The sequence below is a fragment of the Pristiophorus japonicus genome, chromosome 1 (genome assembly GCF_044704955.1).
Source record: "Pristiophorus japonicus isolate sPriJap1 chromosome 1, sPriJap1.hap1, whole genome shotgun sequence".
In the NCBI taxonomy this organism is placed as follows: domain Eukaryota; kingdom Metazoa; phylum Chordata; class Chondrichthyes; family Pristiophoridae; genus Pristiophorus; species Pristiophorus japonicus.
This window is the reverse complement of record NC_091977.1, coordinates 193,978,200-194,002,808: the sequence shown is the minus strand read 5'-3', so window position 1 is coordinate 194,002,808 and position 24,609 is coordinate 193,978,200. Positions and strand designations below refer to the sequence as shown.

The 24,609-nt window shown below is 44.2% G+C and overlaps 1 protein-coding gene across 1 annotated transcript in view; it reads right to left on the bottom strand.

The window, feature by feature from the left end:
* LOC139239315 (isocitrate dehydrogenase [NADP], mitochondrial-like) overlaps positions 1-24,609 on the bottom strand; it is a 112,849-nt gene that overhangs the window by 10,987 nt on the left and 77,253 nt on the right. Inside the window, exons 6-7 of the mRNA XM_070868020.1 lie at positions 19,455-19,591; positions 7,392-7,543 (exon numbers count right to left, since the gene is read on the bottom strand). Coding sequence (XP_070724121.1) covers positions 7,392-7,543; positions 19,455-19,591 — 289 coding nt within the window. The remainder of the gene's footprint in view (positions 1-7,391; positions 7,544-19,454; positions 19,592-24,609) is intronic.

The following is a 24,609-nucleotide window of genomic DNA, read 5'->3' as shown; positions in this document are numbered from 1 at the left end:
GGTTACTTTGGCTGAAAAAAAACCCTAAAAAAATCGTAACTAACTGAGTTACGCTGGTGCAAATTGATTGGGGAAACTGTTTTTTTTTAAAACTTAGGCCAAAAAAAGCAGTCTGCTCCAAAAAACGGCACAAATCACTGGGGAAAATTGAGCCTTATGTCCCCTAGTTTTAGTTTCCCCCTATAAGTGGAAATATCCTCTCTGCATCCACCTTGTCGCGCCCCCTCTAAATCTTATATGTTTCGATAAGATCACCTCTGATTCTTCTGAACTCCAATGAGTACAGGCCCAACCTACTCAACTTATCTTCATAAGTGAACCCCCTCATCTCCGCAATCAACCTTGTGAACCTTCACTGAACAGCCTCCAATGCAAGTATACCTTCCTTAAATACGGAGACCAAAACTGCATGCAATACTCCAGGTGTGACCTCATCAATACCCTATACAGTTGTAACAGAACTTCTCTGCTTTTATACTCTATCCCCCTTGCAATAAAGGCCAACATTCCATTGGCCTTCATGACTACTTGCTGCAGAATTAGGGAAAGTTTTGTACTATGGTTCAATGACCACTAGGAATCAGATTGGGACTGGACGCTTTAGTCAGACAGATGATACTGTACTTCCACCCAAGTCAGTCTGAGCTAGATTTGGATCTGGGTCCAAAAGGTGAAAGACTGGTATTTAACCCACTGCAACACCTCATCTAAAGGTCCAATATCAGTTGCCAGATCATTTCATTTTTTGTTGACCTAACCCTATTGAACGAAAGAGAAATGCCCATGCTTTTCAAGTTAATACATTTAGGGCTAGACTTTCCACTCAGATCGCTATCGCCCAAAAAATGGCCGATGTTATATTTTATATTTTCAGGATCGCTGGAAGATCGCCCATTTTTATTTTGGGCGATAGCTTTAGCGATGTAGAATGGGCCTTAGCAATGTGAAATGGGCCTTGGTGATGTGGAAGGCTGGCGTCCATAGCAACGGCCGATCTGTGCATGCGGGTTTTTTTTGCAAAGAGGTTTTCCCGCGATTCGGGAGGTCAGGGGTCATCTGCAGATGTGCAGAAAGCAAAGGGAGGGAGAGAGAGAAGAAAGCTGTTGCAGAAGGTGTATTTGAACGAGTGCTGTGAAGTTAATGATGGAGATCTCCCACGATGATTCTGGAAAGAGTCTGCAGGAGGTTGAAGGGAGAAGGAGGGCAAAACCCTTCTCAGATGTGGCTAATGAGGCCTTAGTAAATGAGTGCAGACTCAGTGGGGCCAATTAACCTGGGGTGGGCGTGGGAAACCTCCACCCAGGACATATCAAAAAATTTGGAGCGAGATCGGCGATGTGATGTCCTCTGTGTCCCACGAACCAAGGGAACTGGACCAGTGCCGCAAGAAGTGGAACAGCTTGGTTCATATTAAATAGATTTTAAATTGTAATGATCCACTGAATATGTAAGTCTGCCGGATTGAAATTAAGATGGGTATTCTTGTGTAGATTCCCTTCTAAGATTTGGACTGGGTTCGGAACCTGCACCCTTTAAGTCTAATTTTGGCACAATCTCCTGTCACACACACAGTGACCCAGCCTGGACTGGTGGAGAGCTGCCCTGGCTCACTGTCTGCCCTGGGACACTTTAGGACATTAGCTCCGACCACACGAAGGTCTCCAAGCACAGCCCATGGACACAGTTCCCCCTCCCATTACACTCCTGTCATTGCCATGCCCCACCCACCCCCCCAACCTCCATCGAGTCAAATAAACCGCCTACCTCCCCTCAGGCGCCGAATGCAACAGCCCATGGATGGGGCCCTTCCTGGAAATTGTACGCGAGATGTTTGGTGTTAAGCATTAGTTCCTAAACATGATCTTATTAAATATTTTCTCTGAACGTAGAGGTTATAATCATGCATCCATTGGTTACAAACCGTATTGGCATATAACGTTAGAATCTGTTGTCTTTCTGTGATAGTACCTAGTCAATTAGCTTATGCCATGCTCTTGTCATGTTTGCAGAGGAACATATCTAAGAATTGATCGGAGCAGAGGCGCACCTGCTCAAGTATTGTTGCTCAGTGACTTGGAGGAATGTCTGCATCACTAATGGGCAGTCAGTCGCTCTGCCACCCGTGGTGGTGCAGATTCCGTTGTTGCGCCACGTGAGTAATGTGTAAAGCAGTGGTAAACCAGTGGTAATTCAAAGTAATGTAATGGCATTTCATTATAATATATGAATGATGTCATGTTATGCATGCAGCTTCTGTGCTACTCTCAGGTTAACAACATAAGAAATAGGAACAGGAGTAGGCCATTTAGCCCTTCGAGCCTGCTCCGCCATTCAATAAGATCATGGCTGATTTGATCATGGACTCAGCTCCACTTCCCTGCCTGCTCCCCATGACTCCCTTATCATTCAGAAATCTGTCTATCTCCACCTTAAATATATTCAATGATCCAACCTCCACAGCTCTCTGGGGCAGTGAATTCCATAGACGTACAACCATATGATGTAATCATATATGTAACTTCTCTCATTCACATTTATTGCAGTAGTGCTGCTCCTCCTACGTATGCCAGAGCAGCGCAAGCATTCTCATGTCTACCCTTCTGTTCTAATAAGCTCAATTATGTTTTGCAGGTCCCCAGACTCCTGAGGCACAAAGGGAGGCCGCAGCTGTCCCATTGCAGGTGGTCATCACCACGGGTGGAGAGGACAGCTCTGAAGGGGAGGAAGAGGAGGAGGAGGACGATGACCCAATTTCATCTGTGGTACCTGCGGCCATGTCTTCATCAACAGATGAAGTAGCAGGCCCAAGCGGCTTGCAGCAGGCGACTCCAAGGCGTACAGTGCCCACATCGACCCTACGGAGCTTGAGTCGGCGAGGTAGGTACTCGCTGCAACGGGCAGATCCTAACGAGGGCATGGCCGCATTGTCAAAGGAGAGCGTCGATATCGGTCGAGAGCTCCTCCAGGCGATTGGTGACTGTAAACATTGCCGCAATGTCTGCTCGAATAATGGAGGGCTTCGATCGCATAGTTGTAGCAATGGGCCAAACAACCGACGCTGTCCATGCCTTGCGGCGTGCGATAGCGTCGGGAGATGGCACTGCACCCCAAGGTGCCGTCCCACCAACCACCAGGACAGATGCGAGTCAGGAGGAAGAACTTCCTTCTGGCTCGGAAGACGTTTCTTCCGAAACATCTTCTCCTCCAGCCACTGAGGGAATGCTGCCAACATCACCCCCCACCCCTCCCCCCCCACCCCACAGCAGCAGGCCTTGAGGTCCCCTGCTGCAAGATGTATTGGTCCCATTACTCGGTGATTAAAACGGTGGGGGGGTGGGGTTAAGACAATGGGGGGTGGGAAATCAAGGATCAGGAGGGAAGCGTGGCCGCAGGTGGGGTGGGGGGGGGGTATATCGTTAGTTCTTGTTAATCATGTTATTGATGTGTTGTGTTGTGTTGTGTTAAAAATATTGTTGAATGTTCGGGATAGGGGTGTGGGGGGGGGGCGGGAGCGGAAGGGTTTTATATGTTTCAGGTAAAAATTTTAAAATTTCTCTTTCATTATTGAATTCTTTTATTTAACTTCGCAATTGTCCTGAAGTGACTTCTAATAATGTACGGTAAAACATGAGTACAATGGTTGGAAATAATGGCCATGGCCAAGGCCAATTGAGGCAATGATGAAACGTAATGCAACTGTAACTGTTACCAATGTAATTTCACGCAACTACCACGGGGCTTTTCCAGTCTTGTGGGGGGGGGGGGGGGGGGCGGGGGCATGGGTTCATCATCAGGCTGATTGTCCTCCCAGAGGTCCTTGTCATCCTCCTCTTTGTCTTTCTCTTCTGTCTCCCCTCTCTCCTGAGACCAACTGTGACCTTGTGGCTGACTCTTAAACAGGTCAGAGACAGTGCTCTCACACAAGATGTGCACATCATGGATGCTGCCTGGAAAATTTGCATTTACTGCCATGATTATTTGGTTGTGGTCGACAACAAGCTGCACATTCAGGGAGTGGAATCCCTTTCGGTTCCAAAACACCTCTGCATCCTGTAAAGGTGCTCGCAGGGCGATGTGCGTACAGTCTATTGCTCCCTGCACCGTGGGGAAGTTTGCTATTCACGAGAAACCCAAAGCCCTCTCACTCTGTGCTTCCCTGGTTTTGGGAAGTTTTATAAAGTCCATCCTGCGTGCATAAAGGCTTCAGTCACCTGTCGAATGGAGTGGCGTGCTGAGAGATACCACAAATGTCGTCAGCTGAGGCCTGAAAGGAGCCCGATGCGTAGAAGGAAAGTGCCGCAGTAACCTTAACCTCAACGGGCAGTGCGGTCCTGATGGTGCTGGTAGGCTACAGATCTCCCTTAATTAGCTGCCATATCTCACCGATGACCTCCTTTCGGAAGCGCAGCCTCCTAACGCATGTGTTATTGGACAAGTTCAGGTATAATCGCTTTTCCCTGTAACTGCGTTAGGTGTAAGGTCTCCTCTTCCGCAGCAGTCTGCCATCTTTTTGATTAGGCACATAATGCTCTTCAATATACCTTCTCCCATCTTCAGTCTGCAGCATGTGATTAGTGACCAATACCGGTAGAGAAATTACAGACCCCATCATTATAAATCACTATAAATGCTCTAAATTTGTCCTCAATAGATACTAATGTGATTAGACGATTGGAAAGAGTCAAAAAGGCCCTTAAAATCACTCACAAATTGATTCTCCTCATAAGCACTTGAAGCAGCCTTTCAGTATAGATCCTCTGACATTCAAAATGGCGTCTGTTGTGCCGAGTACTGCCAAGTAGTGCTGACTTAAGGTCAGGTAAGTGCAGCTTTTCTCCAGCGATCTTTTCGGCGAGCGATCAGGTCGGCGAAGTGTGGGCGATATGGTGAAAGTTGCGGTCGGTGATTATCTGGGTGATAGCCTTAGGCCGGGCGATGCAGCACATTCCTGAATGCTGAAAGTTGGGCCGGTGATGTTCTGTCCCTACTTTCCACTTTTGAGCAAAAATGGGCGATAGCCTACTTATATGGATGATAGATGGGCGATCATGAGTGGAAAGTCTAGCCCTATTACTGACAAGTGTTCCCACAGCTTATGGACTTTTGTTTGTCCTTACTTCTAAAAATAAAATCACCACAAATGTTCAGTTTCCACCTCTTCTTGTCTATCCCCCACCTCCATCCCTCCTTCAATGTCTGCTGCAAATACATTTTAGGAAAGTAAGCTCAGCAATAAAGGCTCAGCAGTGACTGGCTGCCACACTCATTCACATCCTCTTCGGAGCCTAAAGGTTTCTGCTTAATACAAGAGCTTAGGCTTGTATGACTGGAATTTTTTGCAGGACATCTATTTGCTGAGGATAGTAGCCAGGACCATAAACTTGCAAGTTCATATTAAAGCAGAAAAGTAGTACCACAAAGCTCGATAAAGAACTGTTGCGAGTAGTGGGAGGATGAACCTCTCCTCGGCCTTATTCCTCATTATAAACAAGTGCATTTAGTACCAACAGCTTCTCAAAACCATGTTTCCTGTTGATATCCACACATACAGAAGTAACTATTTTAGTTTCAGGGATCTTTATCATATTTTCACTTCTTCTTCATGAAAGTGACTTCCTTTCACGTGAAGGAATTAAAACCCTTTTGCTCATCCCTGCTGATGAATAACAAGTAGGCTAATGGAGAAGTGTAGAGTACTTCAAACCATCAACTGCTACATGAGGCTTTGAAACCTATTTGGAGATGAAGACAACATTAACTATAACAACTTGCATTTATACAAGGGCCTTTAATGTAAACAAAAATTTTAAGGCTCTTCACAAACAGGCATAACAAAACAGACACAGAGCTGTAAGGCAACAATTATAAAGGGTGACCAAAACTAAATCAAAGTGATAGGTTTTGAAAGTTGGAGTGAGAAGTGCAGAGGTGAAGAGGTTTAGGGAGCAACTTTAAAAGATCAAGATTGAGGTGGCTGAAGACTCTGACACCAATGGTTAGTCAAGGAAGTGAAAGATACACAGAAGGCCAGTGTCAAGAGTCGCATACTCAGGAGAGGTTACAGGGCTGGAGGGGTTACAGGGCTGCAGGAGATTGTAGAGATGGGGTGGGGCTAGGACATTCAGGGATATGGACAAGTACAAGGATTTCAGAATCAAATGCATTGGGGGTGAGAGGTTAGTTTAGATCAACAAGGGTGATACATAAGCGCAATTTAATAAGGAACAGGGCATGTGCAGCAGAGTTTTGGACAAGTTGTGATTTATGGAGGGTGAAGAACAGCATTAGAAAGTCATGTCTGGTGGCGATAAAGGCTTTCATAAGAGTTTCAGCTGCAGAGGGGCTGGGGTAAGGGCAGAGGTGGACAATGTTACAGAGGTGGAAATATGCAATCTTAGATAAGGTGTGCGGTTTAAAGCTCACCTCAAGGACAAACAGGATGCCATGATAGCGAATGAACTGGTTCAATTGGAAAGTGCAGCTGGACAAAGAGATTGAGCCAGTGGTAATGGAGTGGAGTTTGCAGCAGAGACGATTAATTTGGTCTTCCTGATGTTGAGCTGGAGGAAGCTGCAACTCATCTAGGACTTAATGTCAAATAAGCAGTCTGACCACATGGGGGCAGTTGAGTGTTTGGGAGAAGTGATTGAGAGCTAGAGCTAAGTATCCTCAGCCCCCTGTGCCAGCAGATGTTGTTACCAGTGGGACACCATGTTGATAAAGAAGTGGATGGCGCCGAGGGGGAAGTAAGAGAATTCTGAAATAACAAGCAAGTCAGTCCTCCTACGAGGAACAGTATGTCAAGTTCATTATTTTCTTTATGTATGGAAAACAATGTGAAGCTGAACAGAATAAATGACTTTTGACTTTAATTGTATGTTCATGTGCTGTGCAATAAGGCACATCAAGCAGTGTTTCACCAAGTGTTTGCTTGGCCCATCTTCAGAATGATTGAAGAAATAAGTAACTTTGCAAAAGACACATAAATCTAGTTCAGGTCAACAGGGGGAATTTCTATTACATTCCCAGATTATCCTACCATAAAATGGCAACTTGCATCTATATAGCATATTTAATATAGTAAAATGTCGCAAGGCGCTACACAGAAGCGTATCAAACAAAATTTGACACCGAGACGCATAAGGAGATATTAGGACAGCTTGGTCAAAGAGGTAGGTTTTAAAGGGCATCTTAAAGGAGGAAAGAGATGGAAAAGATGCAGAGTAATGTGAAACAGCTCCCATAGAAATAAGATAGACCATTGATGGCAGCGACTAATGCCACTGGAACCAAGAAAGTATCTACACCTTCATTGTGATCAGCAGATACATGGCAAATGCTTTAAAGAAGCTGAGCCAAGTATCAGTTGTCTCTCTTTAAATGAGAATTACCTTGCGCCAGGATGTCAGACTGAACATCTCCGTCGTAGTTCTTACAAGCCCAAACAAAACCTCCTGAGGACTTCAGCATCTGAGCCACCATGTCATCGATTAACCGATGCTCATACCAGATGCCTAGCTTGTCAAATGTTGCTTTATAATTTCTGTTGGAGCAAAAAGACCAGGCAAAAGCCAATAAACAATGTGACATAGGTATCAACAATTATTAACTGATGTCTCTTCACCCATGTAACAAATGACAGCCAAATTCTAGTAAGATCCTCCTTCTTTACAGTAAAAGTCTAAACAATCCACCGTTCAGTAAAATGCTAGTACATCAGCCTGTGCTCAAACAGGAACTGAATTTGCACAGTAGTGACCTGGTAAAATAAAGCTGGCTCAGTTTAATACCTACCTTTGGGACCAATATTGAAGAATGTTCTGGTACGGTTGATGTATATGGCTTCTCTACACTGAGGGAGCTTCATATAATATGCATAATCAGACACTTTAACAATTGGGACTTCTGTAGTTAAAACTGTAGGATCTGATTACATTATATGCCCAGCTGAAAGCATACTTTACATTTGGTATTCAATAGTAAAAGCTCCAGACAGCTAGTCTTAAATTATTTGCTGTGATAGGTTCCCGTCAGGAATAGTAATGATTTTCACACATGGCTGCATAGTACATGACCGCTGCTAGAGACCCTGTGCCTGCACAGTTAACCTGTGGGCAGGGTACACATGCTCATCAGATTGCCAGACAGAGAAGCACTAATCTGTGCATTTTCAAATCTGAAAACACACTGCTGGAAGGTAAGAGAAAAATAAGGGAATTACAAAACAGACCTTAAGGGTGTCTGGATTTCCTCCTTTATAAACCTTTATCAATTTCTGATGAGTTACCATGTGAAGTTGAGAGTTATAGCAAGTCATAGGTAGCTTTTTATGTCTTCAGCATCTTTGGGTTAAGGAACGAAGAAAAAAATTAGGTCAGAGTAATGCTCCTCTCCAATAACCACTGCTGGAAGTCTACATATTAGGTTTTGGGACAGTATTACACTCAGTTGCAACACCTCCGTGATCTTATAACATTCCAACATTTACTGCAGAGGCTCACGTGAATAAAAGCCACATTTGGATGAGGTACTAGTACCTGTAAAACCATACCCCAATAAGAAGTCAACTCTGTCAGAGGAGCAAATCGGTGAAAAGATTAAACTTATGCTTTATGCTTAGTGAATCTGCTTTCAACTGTTAAGCTGCCCTACACTTTCATTTGATTTCCTAAATTTAATGAGATGGTAGCTAGTTAGGCTTCTTATGATCTAGCTTCAATACATGAGCAATGCGGAGCTCCTTCACGGCAAACGAGCCAAAGGTGGGCAGTGGAAACGTTACAAGGACACCCTCAAAGCCTCCCTGGTAAAGTGCGACATCACCACTGACACCTGGGGGTCCCTGGCCGAAGACTGCCCTAGGTGGAGAAAGTGCATCCGGGAGGGCGTTGAGCTCTTCGAATGTCAACGCTGCAAGCGTGAAGAGGTCAGGCGCAGGCAGCGGAAGGAGCGTGCGACAAATCAGTCCCCCCCCTTCCCTCGACGAATGTCTGTCCCACCTGTGACAGGGTCTGTGGCTCTCGTATTGGACTGTTCAGCCACCAAAGAACTCACTTTAGGAGTGGAAGCAAGTCTTCCTCGATTCCGAGGGACTGCCTATGATGATGAATTTCTTCTTCGACTTTAAATAATGAATAATTCAGTAGCTTGTCTCTGTAACCAGAACATTTCGTTTTTTTTGCAAGGTTTCCGATCACTTTTTGACTGAGCAGTCAGAAATTAAGCAGAGCAACTACACCTAAAACGCAGTGTGGCTTTTGCAAGAGAGAAATTGCTGAGGCAAAAAGACCCCAAAAAAGTCAAGCTCAAGAATTCAAAATACAGAAAAGTTCGTTTTTTTGAGTCGAGCAGAAAGCAAAGCACAGAGGAGAACTGAATAAGGATGCAAAAAGAGTGTACGAGAAAAGGTTAGCAGGCAACATAAAAGGGAACACTAAAGTCTTTTATAAACATATAAAGAGACAAAAGGATTGTCAAAGGAAGGGTGGGGCCGATTAGGGACCAAAAAGGAGATTTTCTTGTGTTGGTAGAGGTATTAAATGAATAAGTTGTATTTGTCTTCACAAAAGATGATGCTGCCAATGCCGCAGTAAAGCGGAAGGGATAGAGAAATTGGATAGGATAAAAATAAAGAGGTATTTAAAAGGTTGGCATCGCTCAAAGTTGTAAAGTCACCCATTCCAGATGGGATGCATCATAAGAACATAAGAAATAGGAGCAGGTGTAGGCCATTTGGCCTGTTGAGCCTGCTCCACCATTTAATATCATGGCTAATCTGATCTTGGGCTCAACTCCACTTTCCTGCCCGCTCCCCATAACCTTTCACTCCCTTCTCATTCAAAAATCTGTCTATCTCCACCTTAAATATATTCAATGACCCAGTCTCCACAGCTCTCTGGGGTAGAGGATTCCACAGATTTACAACCCTCTGAGAGAAGAAATTCCTCCTCATTTCAGTTCTAAATGGGTGACTCCTTATTCTGAAACTATACATCCTAGTTCTAGATTCCCCCACGAGGGAAACATCCTCTCTGCATCTACCTTGTCGAGCCCCCTCAGTATCTTATATGTTTCAATAAGATCACCTCTCATTCTTCTAAACTCCAATGAGTATAGGCCCAACTTGTTCAACCTTTCTTCATAAGTCAACCCCTTCATCTCAGGAATCAACCTAGTGAAACTGCTCTGAACTGCCTCCAATGCAAGTATACCCCTCCTTAAATAAGGTGACCAAAACTGTCTCTAAATGTGGCCTCACCAATACCTGTACAGTTGTAGCAGGACTTCCCTGCTTTTATACTCCATCCCCCTTGCAATAAAGGCCAACATTCCATTTACCTTCCTGATTACTTGCTGTACCTACATACTCACTTTTTGTGTTTCATGCACCAGGACCCCCAGGTTCCTCTGCACTGTAGCATTTTGTAATTTCTCTCTATTTAAAGAATAATTTGCTTTTTTATTTTTCCTGCCAAAGTGGATAACCTCACACTTTCCCACATTATACTCCATCTGCCAAATGTTTGCCCACTCACTTAGCCTGTCTATATCCCTTTGTAGATTTTTTGTGTCCTCCTCACAACTTGCTTTCCACCCATCTTTTTATTATCAGCAAATTTGACTACATTACACTCGGTCCCTTCATCCAAGTCATTAATATAGATTTTAAATAGTTGAGGACCTAGCAACAATCCCTGTGGCACCCCACTAGTTACCGTTTGCCAACCAGAAAATGACCCATTTATCCTGACTCTCTGTTTTCTATTAGTTAGCCAATCCGCTATCCATGCTAATATATTACTCCCAACCCCGTGAGCTCTCATCTTGTGCAGTAGCCTTTTACATGGCACCTTATCGAATGCCTTCTGGAAATCCAAATACACCACATCCACTGGTTCCCCCTTATTCACTCTGCTCGTTACAGCCTCAGAGAACTCCAGCAAATTTGTCAAATATGATTTCCATTTCATAAAACCATGCTGACTCTGCTTGACTATATTATGCTTTTCCAAATGTCCTGCTGCTGCCGCCTTAATAATGGACTCCAGCATTTTCCCAATGACAGATGTTAGACTAACTGGTCTATCATTTCCTGCTTTTTGTCAGCCTCCTTTTTAAAATAGGGGGGTTACGTTTGCGGTTTTCCAATCCGCTGAGACCTCTCCAGAATCCAGGGAATTTTGGTAGATTACAACCAATGCATCCACTATCTCTGCAGCCACTTCTTTTAAGACCCTAGGATGCAAGCCATCAGGTCCAGGGGATTGTCCACCTTTAGTCCCATTATTTTACCGAGTACTTTTTCTTTAGTGATAGTGATTATTTTAAGTTCCTCCCTCGCTATAGCCCCTTGATTATCCCCTATTGGGATGTTTTTAGTGTCTTCTACTGTAAAGACCAATACAAAATATTTGTTCAAAGTCTCTGCCATTTACCTGTTCCCCATTGTTAATTCCCCAGTCTCATCCTCTAGGGGACCAGGTTGATTATACCATCCTAGATTGCTGAGTGAAGTAAGGGTAGGAATAGCAGAAGCTGTGGCTACAATCTTTGAATCCTCCTTGCATAGGAGAGTGGTGCCAGAGGACTGGAGGATTCCAAATGTTAAAGCACTGCTTAAAAAAAGGCAGAGGGATAAATCCTGCAACTACAGGCCAGTCAGTCTAATGTTGATGGTGGGGAAACATCTAGGGCTAGACTTTCCATAAAGCCCCTCACCGCTCGATTGCCGCCCAGAAACACCGTTAACGTTCTGCAACTAACGCTGGCGAAACTTTCCATAATAAAGGTAAAAAATATCGCCCGGCAAGAAAATGGATCTTGCACCAAGATTCTTGAAAGGTGAAACGAGGTGAAACGGGCAGTTCTTACCGGAATGGATGGTAAGTACTAAAATTTAGTCCGAGACTGCAGTTGGGCCTAGGGAGGGGGGAAAACTCAAAAAATATTTTTTCAATGAAACAAAAACTAAAAAGTTATAAAACATTCTCAAGACACTTTTTAACGTATTCGCCGTTATAGAATTTTAGAAATAATTATAAAACACCTTAAACTTACCTTTCTTTGCAGGGTACTCACCTACCGCCCTGTTTCGAGCAGCTTTTTGTGGGCGGTGCACGCAGATGCAGGTGGGCAGTTTGCTGCCCGGCGGTATTTTCAAAATGTGGGCGGAACTCTTTAAAAAATATAAGGAGGAAACTTTGGCTGGGCGGATTTTCATCAAAAAACAGCTGTACCACCGAGAAAACCGCCGAAAATGAAGGTGAAAGTCTAGCCCTTAGAAACTATAATTTGGGATAAAACTGTCACTTGGAAAAGTATGGGTTAATAAATGACAATCAACACAGATTTGTTAAAGACCAATCATGTCTGACGAACTTGATTGAGTCCTTCGATTAAATAACAGAGAGTGTTAATAGTGACACATAATAGATTTGTGAGCAAAAGTGAAGCCCATCAGATTAAAGGGGCAGTGGCTACATGGATATGAATTGGCAAAGAGACAGGAAGCAGAGTAGTGGTGACCAGTTGTTTTTCAGTCTGGAGGGAAGTATACAGTGATGTCCCCCAGGGGTTAGTATTGGGACCACTGCTCTTTTTGATATATATTAATGACCTGGACTTGGGTATACAGGGGCATAATTTAAAAGTTTGCAGATGACATGAAACTCGGAAAAATAGTAAACAGTAAGAATGATAGTAATAGACTTCAGAAGGACATCGACAGACTTGTGAAATGGACAGACACATGGCAGATGAAATTTAATGTAGGGAAATGTAAAGTGATGCATTTTGGTAGGAAGAATGAGGAGAGGCATTATAAACTAAATGTTACAATCTGAAAAGGGAGTACAGGAACAGAGAGACCTGGGGCTCAAGGGGCTGAAATTGGTGAAGGCCCCAGCCCGCCCAAAGGACCGGCAAGGAACTTGACGGTGCTTCCGGTGGGGTTTTCATCAAAAAGGTCCTTGAAATGGTGGCGGGCGGCAAAAGAGGGACTTATGTCGCCAATCTGGGCGGCGGCCGGTGGGAGCTCCCAATCTCAGCAGCAAAGACGCTTGCCGCCCAAGTGCCGCCAAGGATGGAGTCAGGTCCACGGAGGGTCGAAGACCTGAAAATGAAAATCATCAAAAAAAAAACCATCGGAACACCTTCAGAGTAAATCGCTGTAAAGAAAAAATGTAAAAGATGTTTACTAACTTTTTTTTTCAGCTCTTCATACTCACCGTTGGAGATAGAACAGCCTCCAGCCAGCGGTCCTTCCCCGTTCTGGCACCGACTCCCGCCCGCATCAATATGGCATCTCGGCAGGCGGGAGGTCAGTTGCGCCACTCGGCCGTCCGCTGACGTCAGCCGGTGGTTCCCGGTAGTTCTCCCTGCCCGCCCACTCCACACCAAATGGAAAGTGCCACTGGGCGCAACTTCAAGAGGAATGTCGGCAGCAGTGGGCGGCCATCAATTTCGGGCCCAAAATCTTTGAAGGTGGCAGGACTGTTAAAAAGCATATGGAATTCCTGCCTTTATAAATAGATGCATAGAGTACAAAATCTAATCCTTTATAAATCACTGGTTAAGTCTCAGCTGGAGTATTATATTTAATTCTGGGCACCACACTTTAGGAAGGATGTCAAGGCCTTAGAAAGAAGAGGATATTTACTAGAGGAGTTTTACTAGAATGGTACCAGGGGTACTTCAGTTAAATAATGAGACTAGAGAAGTTATGATTAAAGGAGAGAAGGTTAAGGGTTAATAAAAGTCTTCAAAATTATATGGGGTTTGTTTAGAGTAGATAGGGAAAAGCTGTTTCCACTGGCAGGAGGGTCGGTAACCAGAGGACACAGATTTAAGATAATTGGCAAAAAATCCAGAGGGAAGATTAGGAGAAATGTTTTATGCAGCGAGTTGTTATGATCTGGAATGCACTACAAGGGTGGTGGAAGCAGATTCAATAGTAACTTTTAAAAGGGAATTGGATATATACTTCAAATAGAAAAATTTGCATGGCTATGGGGAAAGAGCAGGGTATTGGGACTAAATTGGATAGCTCTTTGAAAGAGCCGGCACAGGCATGATGTGCTGAATGGCCTCCTTTTGTGCTGTATGAGTCTAATGGCTAGAAATTGCATAGCGACCCTTTTAGGGCAATAACTTTTGCGTTTAGCACTCCAGGAAGCAAGTGGAGCACCAAACCAAGCGCTACCACTTCGCTTGGAGCGCTAAAGCCGGCAAAAGGTGCGGTAGCAGTGCAGCGATGTACAATGTTGAGTGCAGTGCTGCCAGGATCGTAGGCTCCTTCCCTCCCTTAAAGGGAAGGGCCATTGCTGCAGGCTCTGTATTAAAGGATTTCCCTGGTCGCCGACCACAGCCGCAATCTGCGATGATCAACCCCAAGCACTCTAACAGAGTGCAGGCTGATCAATCACAGCAGAACAGAATGGAAAAGAAATCACCCAAGAGCTGAAAACACATTTTTTACTTACCCAAGCGTCATCACCTTTAAATACCGTTTCCCTAGCGGCCGGCCTCCCTAACAACATCTCCTGCAGCTGCCAGTGTTGATGCCCAGCGATGCTGCAGGGGATGGAACCGAAGTTTGCATCCGGTGCACTGCACAGCCGGATGACGTCATGATCTCCGGGGCGCAGGAGATTGTGGCGCGAGAGGTTACCGCCACTGCAAACCTCCTCGGCAATGTCGCAGACGTCAGTACTCTTGCCACGCCTGGTCACAGAACCGATAGCGCCCCATTATTGCCGCCTGGAGGCGCTATGGGAAGCGCAGAGAAGACCAATTTCTCCCCATAAAATTCTCACTCAGTAACACTGAAATAGAGTAGCGCAGCATGTTCATTATTTTTAAGTTATTATGCAGAGATAAGATATATTAATTGAACTAAACAAATCTGATTATAAATATGGCTTTGAATATAAAACCTCCTGCGGACTAAAGCAGTTTACCAATTCCAGCTAAGCTCTACTTCATCTAACTTGGTCTGCCTTCACCGAAATTGATAACAGATAGCTAAATAGATGGATATCTGATTCAGGTCACAAGAGGTATCATTGTTAAACATCCAGTCGTACATGTAGATTTAGGACTATGCGAGTCAACTCCCATAAAGGTAAGCTGTTCAGACTGTTTATGGTGGTAAGTGACACAACTAAAACCAGAGAAAGTAACAAGGTAGACAAGAATTTGTAACACTCGCACTGAATGTTTCATTAACATTAGTGAACAGAAGGAAATACTGACCATTGTTCCTTATACAAAGTTTATCATCGTGCCTCTGGATTTTCAGTTCCAGTTTTACCCAAAGTAGCTCTCCATATCCATACTAAAGCAAAATACTGCGGCTGCTGGAAAAAGTCTGATGAAAGGTCACCGTCCTGAAACGTTAACTCTGTTTCTCTCTCCACAGATGCTGCCTGACCTGCTGAGTGTTTCCAGCATTTTCTCTATATTCATATTTCCCCCATTATTTTAGCAATTACAATAATACCTCCTTCATATATATCAATTTTAATAACAGATACCTTATAATCAACAGCAAATGCCATTTGCGATTCATCTTCCCAAATCCTCCAAATTGTTTCCCTTTTCTCTGAACATCCTGTTTTTCCCATGCCAGCTGAGTAAATTGCCATTATTTAGGAATCTGGAATCTTTGCAGTAATGAATCCTGGTGGTGACTTGGTGTCTCTGACAGATGCTGGTGGAAGAGGAAGTGGTGAGGGGAGATCAAGACTGTACTAAGAAAAGAAAGGAGAGATAAGAGAGAGAAAATGAGGTATAAATAGAGAAATTAAATGGAATAACAGATGTCCAAGGCCGACAGCCAGGCAGCAGCTAATGTAGCTTGAGCAATTTAGAATTGCTATCTGAACCATTGAGATATGTCTAGAAGTCACTCCTGTGTAAAAGACCAGGACACTGTACATAGTTAAAGAGCAACACTGAAGGACCAGTGATTGCACAGTAAGCTCTGCATGTTTATTCAAGCACAGCCAGCGGGCTTTACTTAACTGATATGGAGACCAGAACCACTGTACAATAAGCCAATTCAAAATAATGTTCATTGCATGAACTGAACTGGCTGTAAAAGTAAGAAATGTTGGGGAAGGAGAGAATATTTGGGAAACATTTTTGTACTGACTTACAGGCTTTGGCTGTGGTGCCACCTTTTGCCAGGTCCAAAACCATGGGCTCGTGCAAGGGTATGGTAGTGCAGTGGTTTTGTTACTGGACTAATAGTACATGAGAATCCGAGTTCAAATCCCATGGTATTTTGAGAATTTGACTTCAGTTTAAAAAAAATCTCCAAATAAAAAGCTGTTATCAGTAAAAGTGACCGTGAAACTGTTTGATTGTCCTAAACATCCAACTGGCTAAGTGATGTCCATTAGAGAAGGAAACTTACCGTCCTTATCCGGTCTGGCCTATATGTAACTAGTCCCACACCAATGTGTTTGACTCTTAACTTCTCTCTGAAGTGGCCCAGCGAGCCACTTAGTTGTGAAGGCCAATCACCACCTTCAGGACAACTGGGGAGGGATGCCTACATCTCAAGAATGAATTTTTAAAAAGGGTTGTTGATATTTGCTTTAGCAAGTCATTGCAAACCTTGATTATCATTGCCTCTATGTCAAAAAATAAAAGAATAAACAAGGAAAAAAAAAAATCTTTTGATGCCAATAGTCTGTTGGGACACTCCCAAGAACAGTGCAGGATAAATCTAGAGATAATGCTTTCTAATGGTCAGAACCCACTTGGAATACTGTCTCTAATTTTAGTCAGCACACTTCAAAAGGACATACATGCATCAGAAAGGATACACAAAAGAGCAATAAGAATCATTTAAAGTGTAAAGTGGATAAGCTACAAAAGAATATGAGAGAAGTTTAACCTCTACAGTATAGAGAGAACATAGTTAAGGAACAATGTCACAGAGGTATAATAACAATATTAAATGGCATAGACAAGATGAATCTTGAATATTATTTGCAGGTCAGTCAGGCCAGTAGAACAAGAGGATATAAATAAGTTAGTAAAAATTACATTTTAAAAAGAACTTAGAGAAAAATTCTTGCTCAAAGGATGACTAACGCATGGAAAGATCTAGCAGGTAAGGTACGTAGAAATTTATAAGACTGAAAAGGTAATTTGGCTGGTTCCAAAGTTCAAAGACAAAATACACAGTTGACAGGACAATCAAAGATGTTGGGGGAGGTAAAGATGCTGTTGGATGCCAGCGTGGGTGAATTGAAATACTGGAGAGGCGAGATTGATGGGCTGAGTTGCCTTTTCCTGTCCATTACTTTTTCTTACGTTCTTAACCAGTTTTTTGTTTTCCAATTTAGATTTTATAAATCTGTGAACAACTAACTGAAAAATTAGATTGTTCAGACTAAAACAGGACAGAGGCCAATTCCACCATTTGCTAGTTGACCTTTTAGTACACCCTCAAAGCCTCCCTGATAAAGTGCAACATCCCCACTGACACCTGAGAGTCCTTGGCCAAAGACCGCCCTAAGTGGTGGAAGTGCATCCGGGAGGGCGCTGAGCACCTCGAGTCTCATCGTTGAGAGCATGCAGAAGTCAAGCACAGGCACCGGAAAGAGCGTGTGACAAACCAGTCCCACCCACCCTTTTCCTCAACGACTATCTGTCCCACCTGTGACAGGGACTGTGGTTCTCGTATTGGACCGTTCAGCCACCTAGGGACTCATTTTTGGAGTGGAAGGGTCTTCCTTGATTCCGAGGGACTGCCTATGATGATGATGATGATTTTAGTAACATGCCTATAGCTACATTACAATATCAGCTACAGATAGAGGAGATAACACTGTTTAGACTGTAAATATAGTATAAGGAAGTCATCACCACTACATCACCCTTTGCTCAGAGCAACCAAGCTTCATATTGCTACAGACTCTCCAACAATATTTTATTTATATACAAAACAGTGCAGAAAAGACCCTGTGGCTGAACAATGCCCACCCTACCTCCGAGGCAGTGCAATGGCAAGCACTAGAGTCCCCAAGAACTAGTAATGCTAGCTCCTGGGATAGACAAAAAACAGGGACAGCTGGAGTTAAAACGCTGTAATGCAATCAAATAAGCTTTAAAAAAACAAGGCCTGGCATGACGCATCAGTAAGTGAACTTAACGAATCCACCCTGCTCTCAATATGTCCCAATGTTCTTCTCTCTCAGAATCTTGTCAAATTCTTTCTTAAAGAATTTCAGTGTAATCATACATTGTATTTAAATGGCTTTTATTACTTTAATATTTAGACATCCAAGACACAATGGAGGCATTCAAGTGCTCGAAGCAGTGCAGAGAAGAGCCACAAATCTAATCCCTAGAGCCAAAGCTTTGAGTTATGAGGAAAGTCTAAAGAAATATGGGCATTTCAACCTGGAAAAGAGATGACTGCATAGTGGCACATATGATATTTAAGGGAATGAAGAAAATAAACTTGGAATATTGTTTTAAATTAATGTTCCATGTGTTTGAGTCTCCCATGTAAGAGACAAACAAAGGAACCTAGATTCAAACTAGTAAAAGATAATTTTAGGAGTGATACCAGGAAATGTTCATTTACACACACAGAGTGATCAACATGTGGAACAGAATTCCAGATAAAGTAATGGAGGTGAGATTCCTGCAATCATATAAAAAGACAATTGGATGCTATATGGGGGGAAAGGGGGCTCTAAGATATTTTTGGATGGATTAATCAAGATGGGTTGAATAGTTTTCCTCATCCTTATAGTCTTGTGATATGAATACGAGAACTGGCACAAGGCAAAATACCAGTTTTATAAAAGGTGAATCATCAATAAAGTGCAAATCATACAAGGTATGCCATTTTCTCTAAAATTAGAAGTAGCAACCAGTCATTGTGATATTTTAAATACCATGTTGGCAAATCAGATCAAACACAGTTTTGGCAGGACAAAGCTTATCCCCCAGGGAACTTGCCTGAAATTGGCAAGACCAGTTGAGTCGTTTCACTTCCATCTTTGTGGCAGTTCTTGTTGCTTTTCATGTCTCTAACCAATAAAGCAATAATTGAGCAGATTGCTCCCTTTAAAATACCTTGCTGAAGTTATCTCATTTTTAAATCAGAGCCTTAAACAAAAGGAAAGCTGCTTACTCTCTAGAGAGTCTGTACAACTTGATAGAAATCCAGAAGGCTACATTGTGTGTGGTACAAAGATCAATCTTATTCTCCATATTATCCTTTGGTAAGGGAGGATGGGGAAAAAGTAAAGTACTTGAAGGGTTAGACTGAACAAAAGTAACAACGAACCATTAACATTACCATGATCTAATGACAACCAGCACCACCAACACCAACCACAATCCAACAAAACACATTCAACAACTTGCATTTAACTAGTTAGATTGCAGGATAAGATTTCTTTCATCAGGATTAGAGGAAAACTTACAGCTCAAAAATATCCTGGAAAATGTCCTTAAACCGTCCATCATAAGCCTTCATAATGGTGTTTTTGGTGCTCATATAAAGGGGCCATTTCTTATTTAGGGCATACTGGAAGCAGCTGTGTGCAAATCCTGCAATAGACTAGGTATAACAAAAAAGAATAGATCAAAGATTATTCACAGTGTTGGATTGTTAAAATCTTCTGAAAAATATAAGGTTAGTAATATTGGTACAACTCATGTGTTTGAGTCTCCCATGGGCTTCAAACTGATAATTGGGGGCCGAAATTCCCTCGTTGTACGCCTCCCGTTAGCGCCTCCAGGGGGGCGCAAAACTGTTTTCACCCGGGTGGAAGAAAAGAGTGCCACTGGCTCCCACAAAATTGCGTGGGAGTTAGCGGAGGCGCAAATGTAGCAGGGCTACACCCGCTGGTAGTGCCCCGGTTCGCTGTGCTTCCGGCGATGACGTCATCGTCGTATGCGGCAGCCCCTTTACGGCCCGTGGTGGAAATTGGGCAGTGCCCCACGAGGCTGCCTCGTGGTTCACAAACTGAGCTACACATCCATCGCGGGGTGAAACTTAAAGGGGAGGTGTGCTGCCATTTTTGTTTCTTCCCCGACTCACCGGTCAGGCCGTTATGCTATGCTTGCGTGTGGTCCGAGCCGTGAGCCTACCACCCGGCACTCTGTTTCAATGCTGAGCTGCGACCACAGCACCCCTCATCCCTGGTGGCCCAGTGGAGATCATTAAAGGGCCCGCAGAGCTCGCAGCTTCCCTCCCCTTTAGCTGAAGGGGCGGGGCATTGAAATGCGCCAATACTACATGGAGAGGCCGTGCAGCACTCCACAATGTGCCCGGGTAGCGCCCGCGATCTCTCCCCGAGAGGAAGTGGAACGTGCAACATTGCGCTCCACTTCCTGTGAGGGGCGGTAACCCGAATTTCGCTTCCGGAGCGGGACTTCTGCGCCGAGCGTAGAATGTCCAGCCCGGAGAGGTTACCGCCCCCAACTGGGGCGATAGCCAATTTCGCCCCCTTGATTTTATTTACAGCTGCAGCTCATAGTAATGAATCAACTGTAATAAATCTAACTGAAGTGTACTATACGGTACATTAGTAAATTGAAGAGTAATTGTGCAGCTGTACTCTAACTCAACTGATCTTTGCCCCTCCTTACTGTATTAAAAGGCCAGTCTGAATGGCATGACAGTGAATCTGTTGCAATGTTCTGTGTATTATGTGCTATCTGGGAGACAAGACCAGTTTGAGCCAGTCCAGTCTGCTCAAATTCAAAATGCTACCAATACAGGGTAGAAAGGACATTTACTTGCTTTTTAGATGACCTTTTGTGCTCATCCAGATCGGGATGTCAATGCAGCTTCACTGTAGCATTGCACGTCAGCCTCAGGCATTCCTGCGTCATATATCCTATCACCCAGATACAAAGTAAAGCTCCCTCTACTCTCCTCCAATGACATGTCTCAGAGAAGCGTCCACTACTATACTGATGTGAATAGGCTCATTTTCCACACCAGCCAACCTTCTGGCTAATTGTGAGTAGTCCTGTGCTGTGGGCTTGTACCAATTAGGAGTTGGGTTAAGACTGCCCAAATCCCATTTCACATGGAAACTGTAGCTGGTTGGAGGAGAAAATTATCTTCCCATCTGGCTGGACTGGCTATTAGGACAAGTCCCAGAGGTAAAGAGAGAATGTGGGATAACCCATTGTACCAACTAGCCTTGTATTTCTGTAAAATCAAAAATATATATAATTTAATCCCTATTTTATGTGCAGATTGTGGATTGTACTGTCAACAATAGAAATTAAAGCACAGTGCTCCTTTAAAAAAGCTCCTTTTTTTCTATTCGTTCTGGGACATGGGTGTCACTGGCAAGGCCAGCATTTATTGCCCATCCCTAATTGCCCTTGAGAAGGTGATGGTGGTGAGCCACCTTCTTAAACCGCTGCAGTCCATGTGGTGAAGGTACTCCCACAGTGCTAATATCTTCAATATCTAACTGTGGAGTGTTCAATCTTCTTGACAAGACATACTTAAAACAGCTTTTTAAATAAGAAAAGAATGTCAAGTGCTATTTAGATCATGTGACATTTTAATACGACTTTTTGAAACCAAATTTGTTTTTGCAATGGGACTGGGTGGTGCTGTGGGTTAACACACTGGCTTGTTACCTCTGAGGCCTGGGTTCAAATAAAGTTTCTTCTCTCTATTGGCTGCAAGAACTCTCCATGAAATGAGTTTGGACAGACTCATGAAAACACTAAACTGACAATCTCTCTTAAAGCATTACTCTCAAAGGTGTGGAAAGTGAAAAAAAAGTAACAATAATATGGTATTGGGCGCTCTTCCAATGTTGGAGTTAAAGCATTGGCATATTATTAGGGCAGCGGATTTCCACTGCAGCTGGCTACGCTATACCTGACTGGTGGGTGCTTAATGCCGACACCAGATTCCTGATATTAATCTAAATGCAGCTTCTGTACAGCGGGGGTGGAACTGCGTGGGAGGAACCCGGAGGTCAACTGAGCCAGTCAGAATCTGCAATCTCAACTCAATTGTACCAATTAATTTGGACTTCCGGGTTTCGCGTCTCCAAGCTCTGCAGCGGGCGTGATGCGCACCCGCATGACACAAGTTCAGCTGTATTTAAAGGGACAGTCCACAAATGGAAATTGAGGTGTTCAGGATGGATGGTGGACATGGAACAAGGGTAGTATCCAAATTTGATTATGCCTCGTTGAAATTACTGCTGGGTGCAGTCAGGAGGAGGAGGGACATACTTTTCCCCAGCAATGGGAGAAAGAAATCTGCGGCTTTCACCAAGAAGACATGGTTGGAGGTAGTTGAGGAGATGAGCATCAGAAACATTGTGCCCAGGTCATGGATGCAATGTAGGAAGTGGTTTAATAACCTAACCAGGTCAGAAAAAGTGAGTTTATTTGCTGATTCAACTACATCCTGTGCTTTAAGCACCCCACCCCCCGTCTCACCTCCCACTTCACTCTGCTTTGCTAAGTCTTCTCCATAATTCCTCACACCCACTCAACTTTTATCACCTCCATCCACCCATTGCTATTTATCCCAATCCTTCCTTATAACAACGTGCTACATGTGTCTCATAGTAACCCTCACCGAGGACACTGATCCATTGGTACCCTTCACTCACTCACAGGTCTGTTTTTTTGCCCCTTGTAGAAGAGAGTGCAAAATGCAAGCGAAAGGGAGAGAACAAGGACTGGAGGTGAGCTGCCACAAATAGTTCAGCAAATAATGCTGAATAGGATGCTCTGGAGATAAGTGGCACATCTACGTCCTTCTCAATCAGAGATAGAGAGACAGGGAGCTCGCACACAGCTGGTGACAGAATTACAAATACCTCTGACACACATGCGGACTTAATTTCATCAATGACTGAACTATGGTGATTGTCAAGATTGTGACTTTGCCACGACTAAATCATATCTCTTTCTTGTGTCTTCCAGGGCCTTCATTCCTTCTGAGGGTACACCGTCACAGGATGTACAGCCATGTACCAGCGCAAATACTCGCTCTTCAGTGGGTCCACTTAGTTAATTGGGTTTTCACCTGGTGATTCACACCTCGCAAGTGAGCACGAGCAAACACTGCTGGCAGGGACAACTGTGGAGATTCTGCATCGGGGGCGCAAACATCACCAAGCTCTGCTCAGCTGGACATAGTTGCTGAACCTTGGGGGCTATTGCTGAGAAGGAGAATGCTAGAGGTGCATCAGCAACTTAGTCAGGTACTGACGGACATAGCATGCACACTCTCCACACTAACGGAGAGAATGGAGGAGTCCAACTCGATCACTAGAGCATTGGTGGCGCAGGGATTTGCGAGAATGTGTGCCATGGAGAGAGTGGTCGCCTCCATGGAGCTTCCAAGCACAGCTCTCAAATGTGTCCATGCGGGCCAGGACTGTGAGCGTGCAGACTTTGGATGCCAACTTGTCTGCTGCCTTAAACAGGATGTCACATGCCTTATCCGTGGCCTTACAACACTTCACTGATCTCCACCAAGCTGGTCTGCAGCAGAGTGGTTGGAGTGATGTGGCGCTGGCCCAGAAGAGGGGTGATGGCAAAAGAGCACGTGGAAGTGGGAACTCCACTCAAAGCACTCCCAATTATCACTCGTTGCACCACTGACCCTCACCCCTCCACCTTAGCCAGTACCCGACATGATGCCTCGTCTCCGGATGGCCGAGTCTGCCCCTGCACAGTTGGAGCAGTCATTGGCGGGACCCTGAGGGGCTCCAAAACACAGAGTGAGTTGGCCAAAGCAGTCAGGGCAGAGATCTGAGCAGCCTGTCCCTACCTCTGCTGAAGGATGTGCCATGGAATGCACCACATACAAGAGGTAGGAAGCATAAGTTGAAGACATTGTACTTCACTAAGGGTGCATATGCTTGTGAATGTTTATCAAAACATTATGCTGTTAAGTTTCCTTTAAAAAAAATACCACATAAAATGTAAGAATTTGCACCACATCCACGTCTTGCTCATTGTTGCATCCTGAGGGCCAGCTTGCCCTTTCACTTATCTCATGATGAGTGTCAATACATGCCAGGATCCATTGGGCAGATGTGAAATGGGTGGATGAGTGATTGAAGGACTGTTTAGTGCAAAGTGGGGGGGGAGGGGGGGGCTGCGGGTGGGGGGGATAGGTGCTGGTGGTGGGAGCGGACCGCAGAATTTCATTTGTTAGAATTCAAACTAGGTGGACCATCAGAATACAAGGGTATCCCTGGCAGCAATGTAAGCGGCTGGTCGGGCAATGGGTGCCCCATCTTCATCGTCCTCCTCCTCATCCGAAGATGAGCCCCTTCATCCTCCTCCACCTGCAAATCTCTCTCCTGTGCACGTGCTGATCCCACCACAGCATGTCATCGCTGCCGGGGATGGTGATGGTCTTCCTCTTCTGATGCGCTGTCAAACGCATCCAAGGTAGCCTCCCATCCTGATCTTATCAATTCGAAATCCTCAAAAAGGTTGAAAAAAGCTGTATCCAGACAAATAGTTTCTGCCAAAGATTTGCCAAAGGGAACTGAGACAGCAGCTGCAATAAGCGGTTTTAGTCAAATGGGGCAATGACAAGTTTAAATACCCAACTGAACTGCTGCT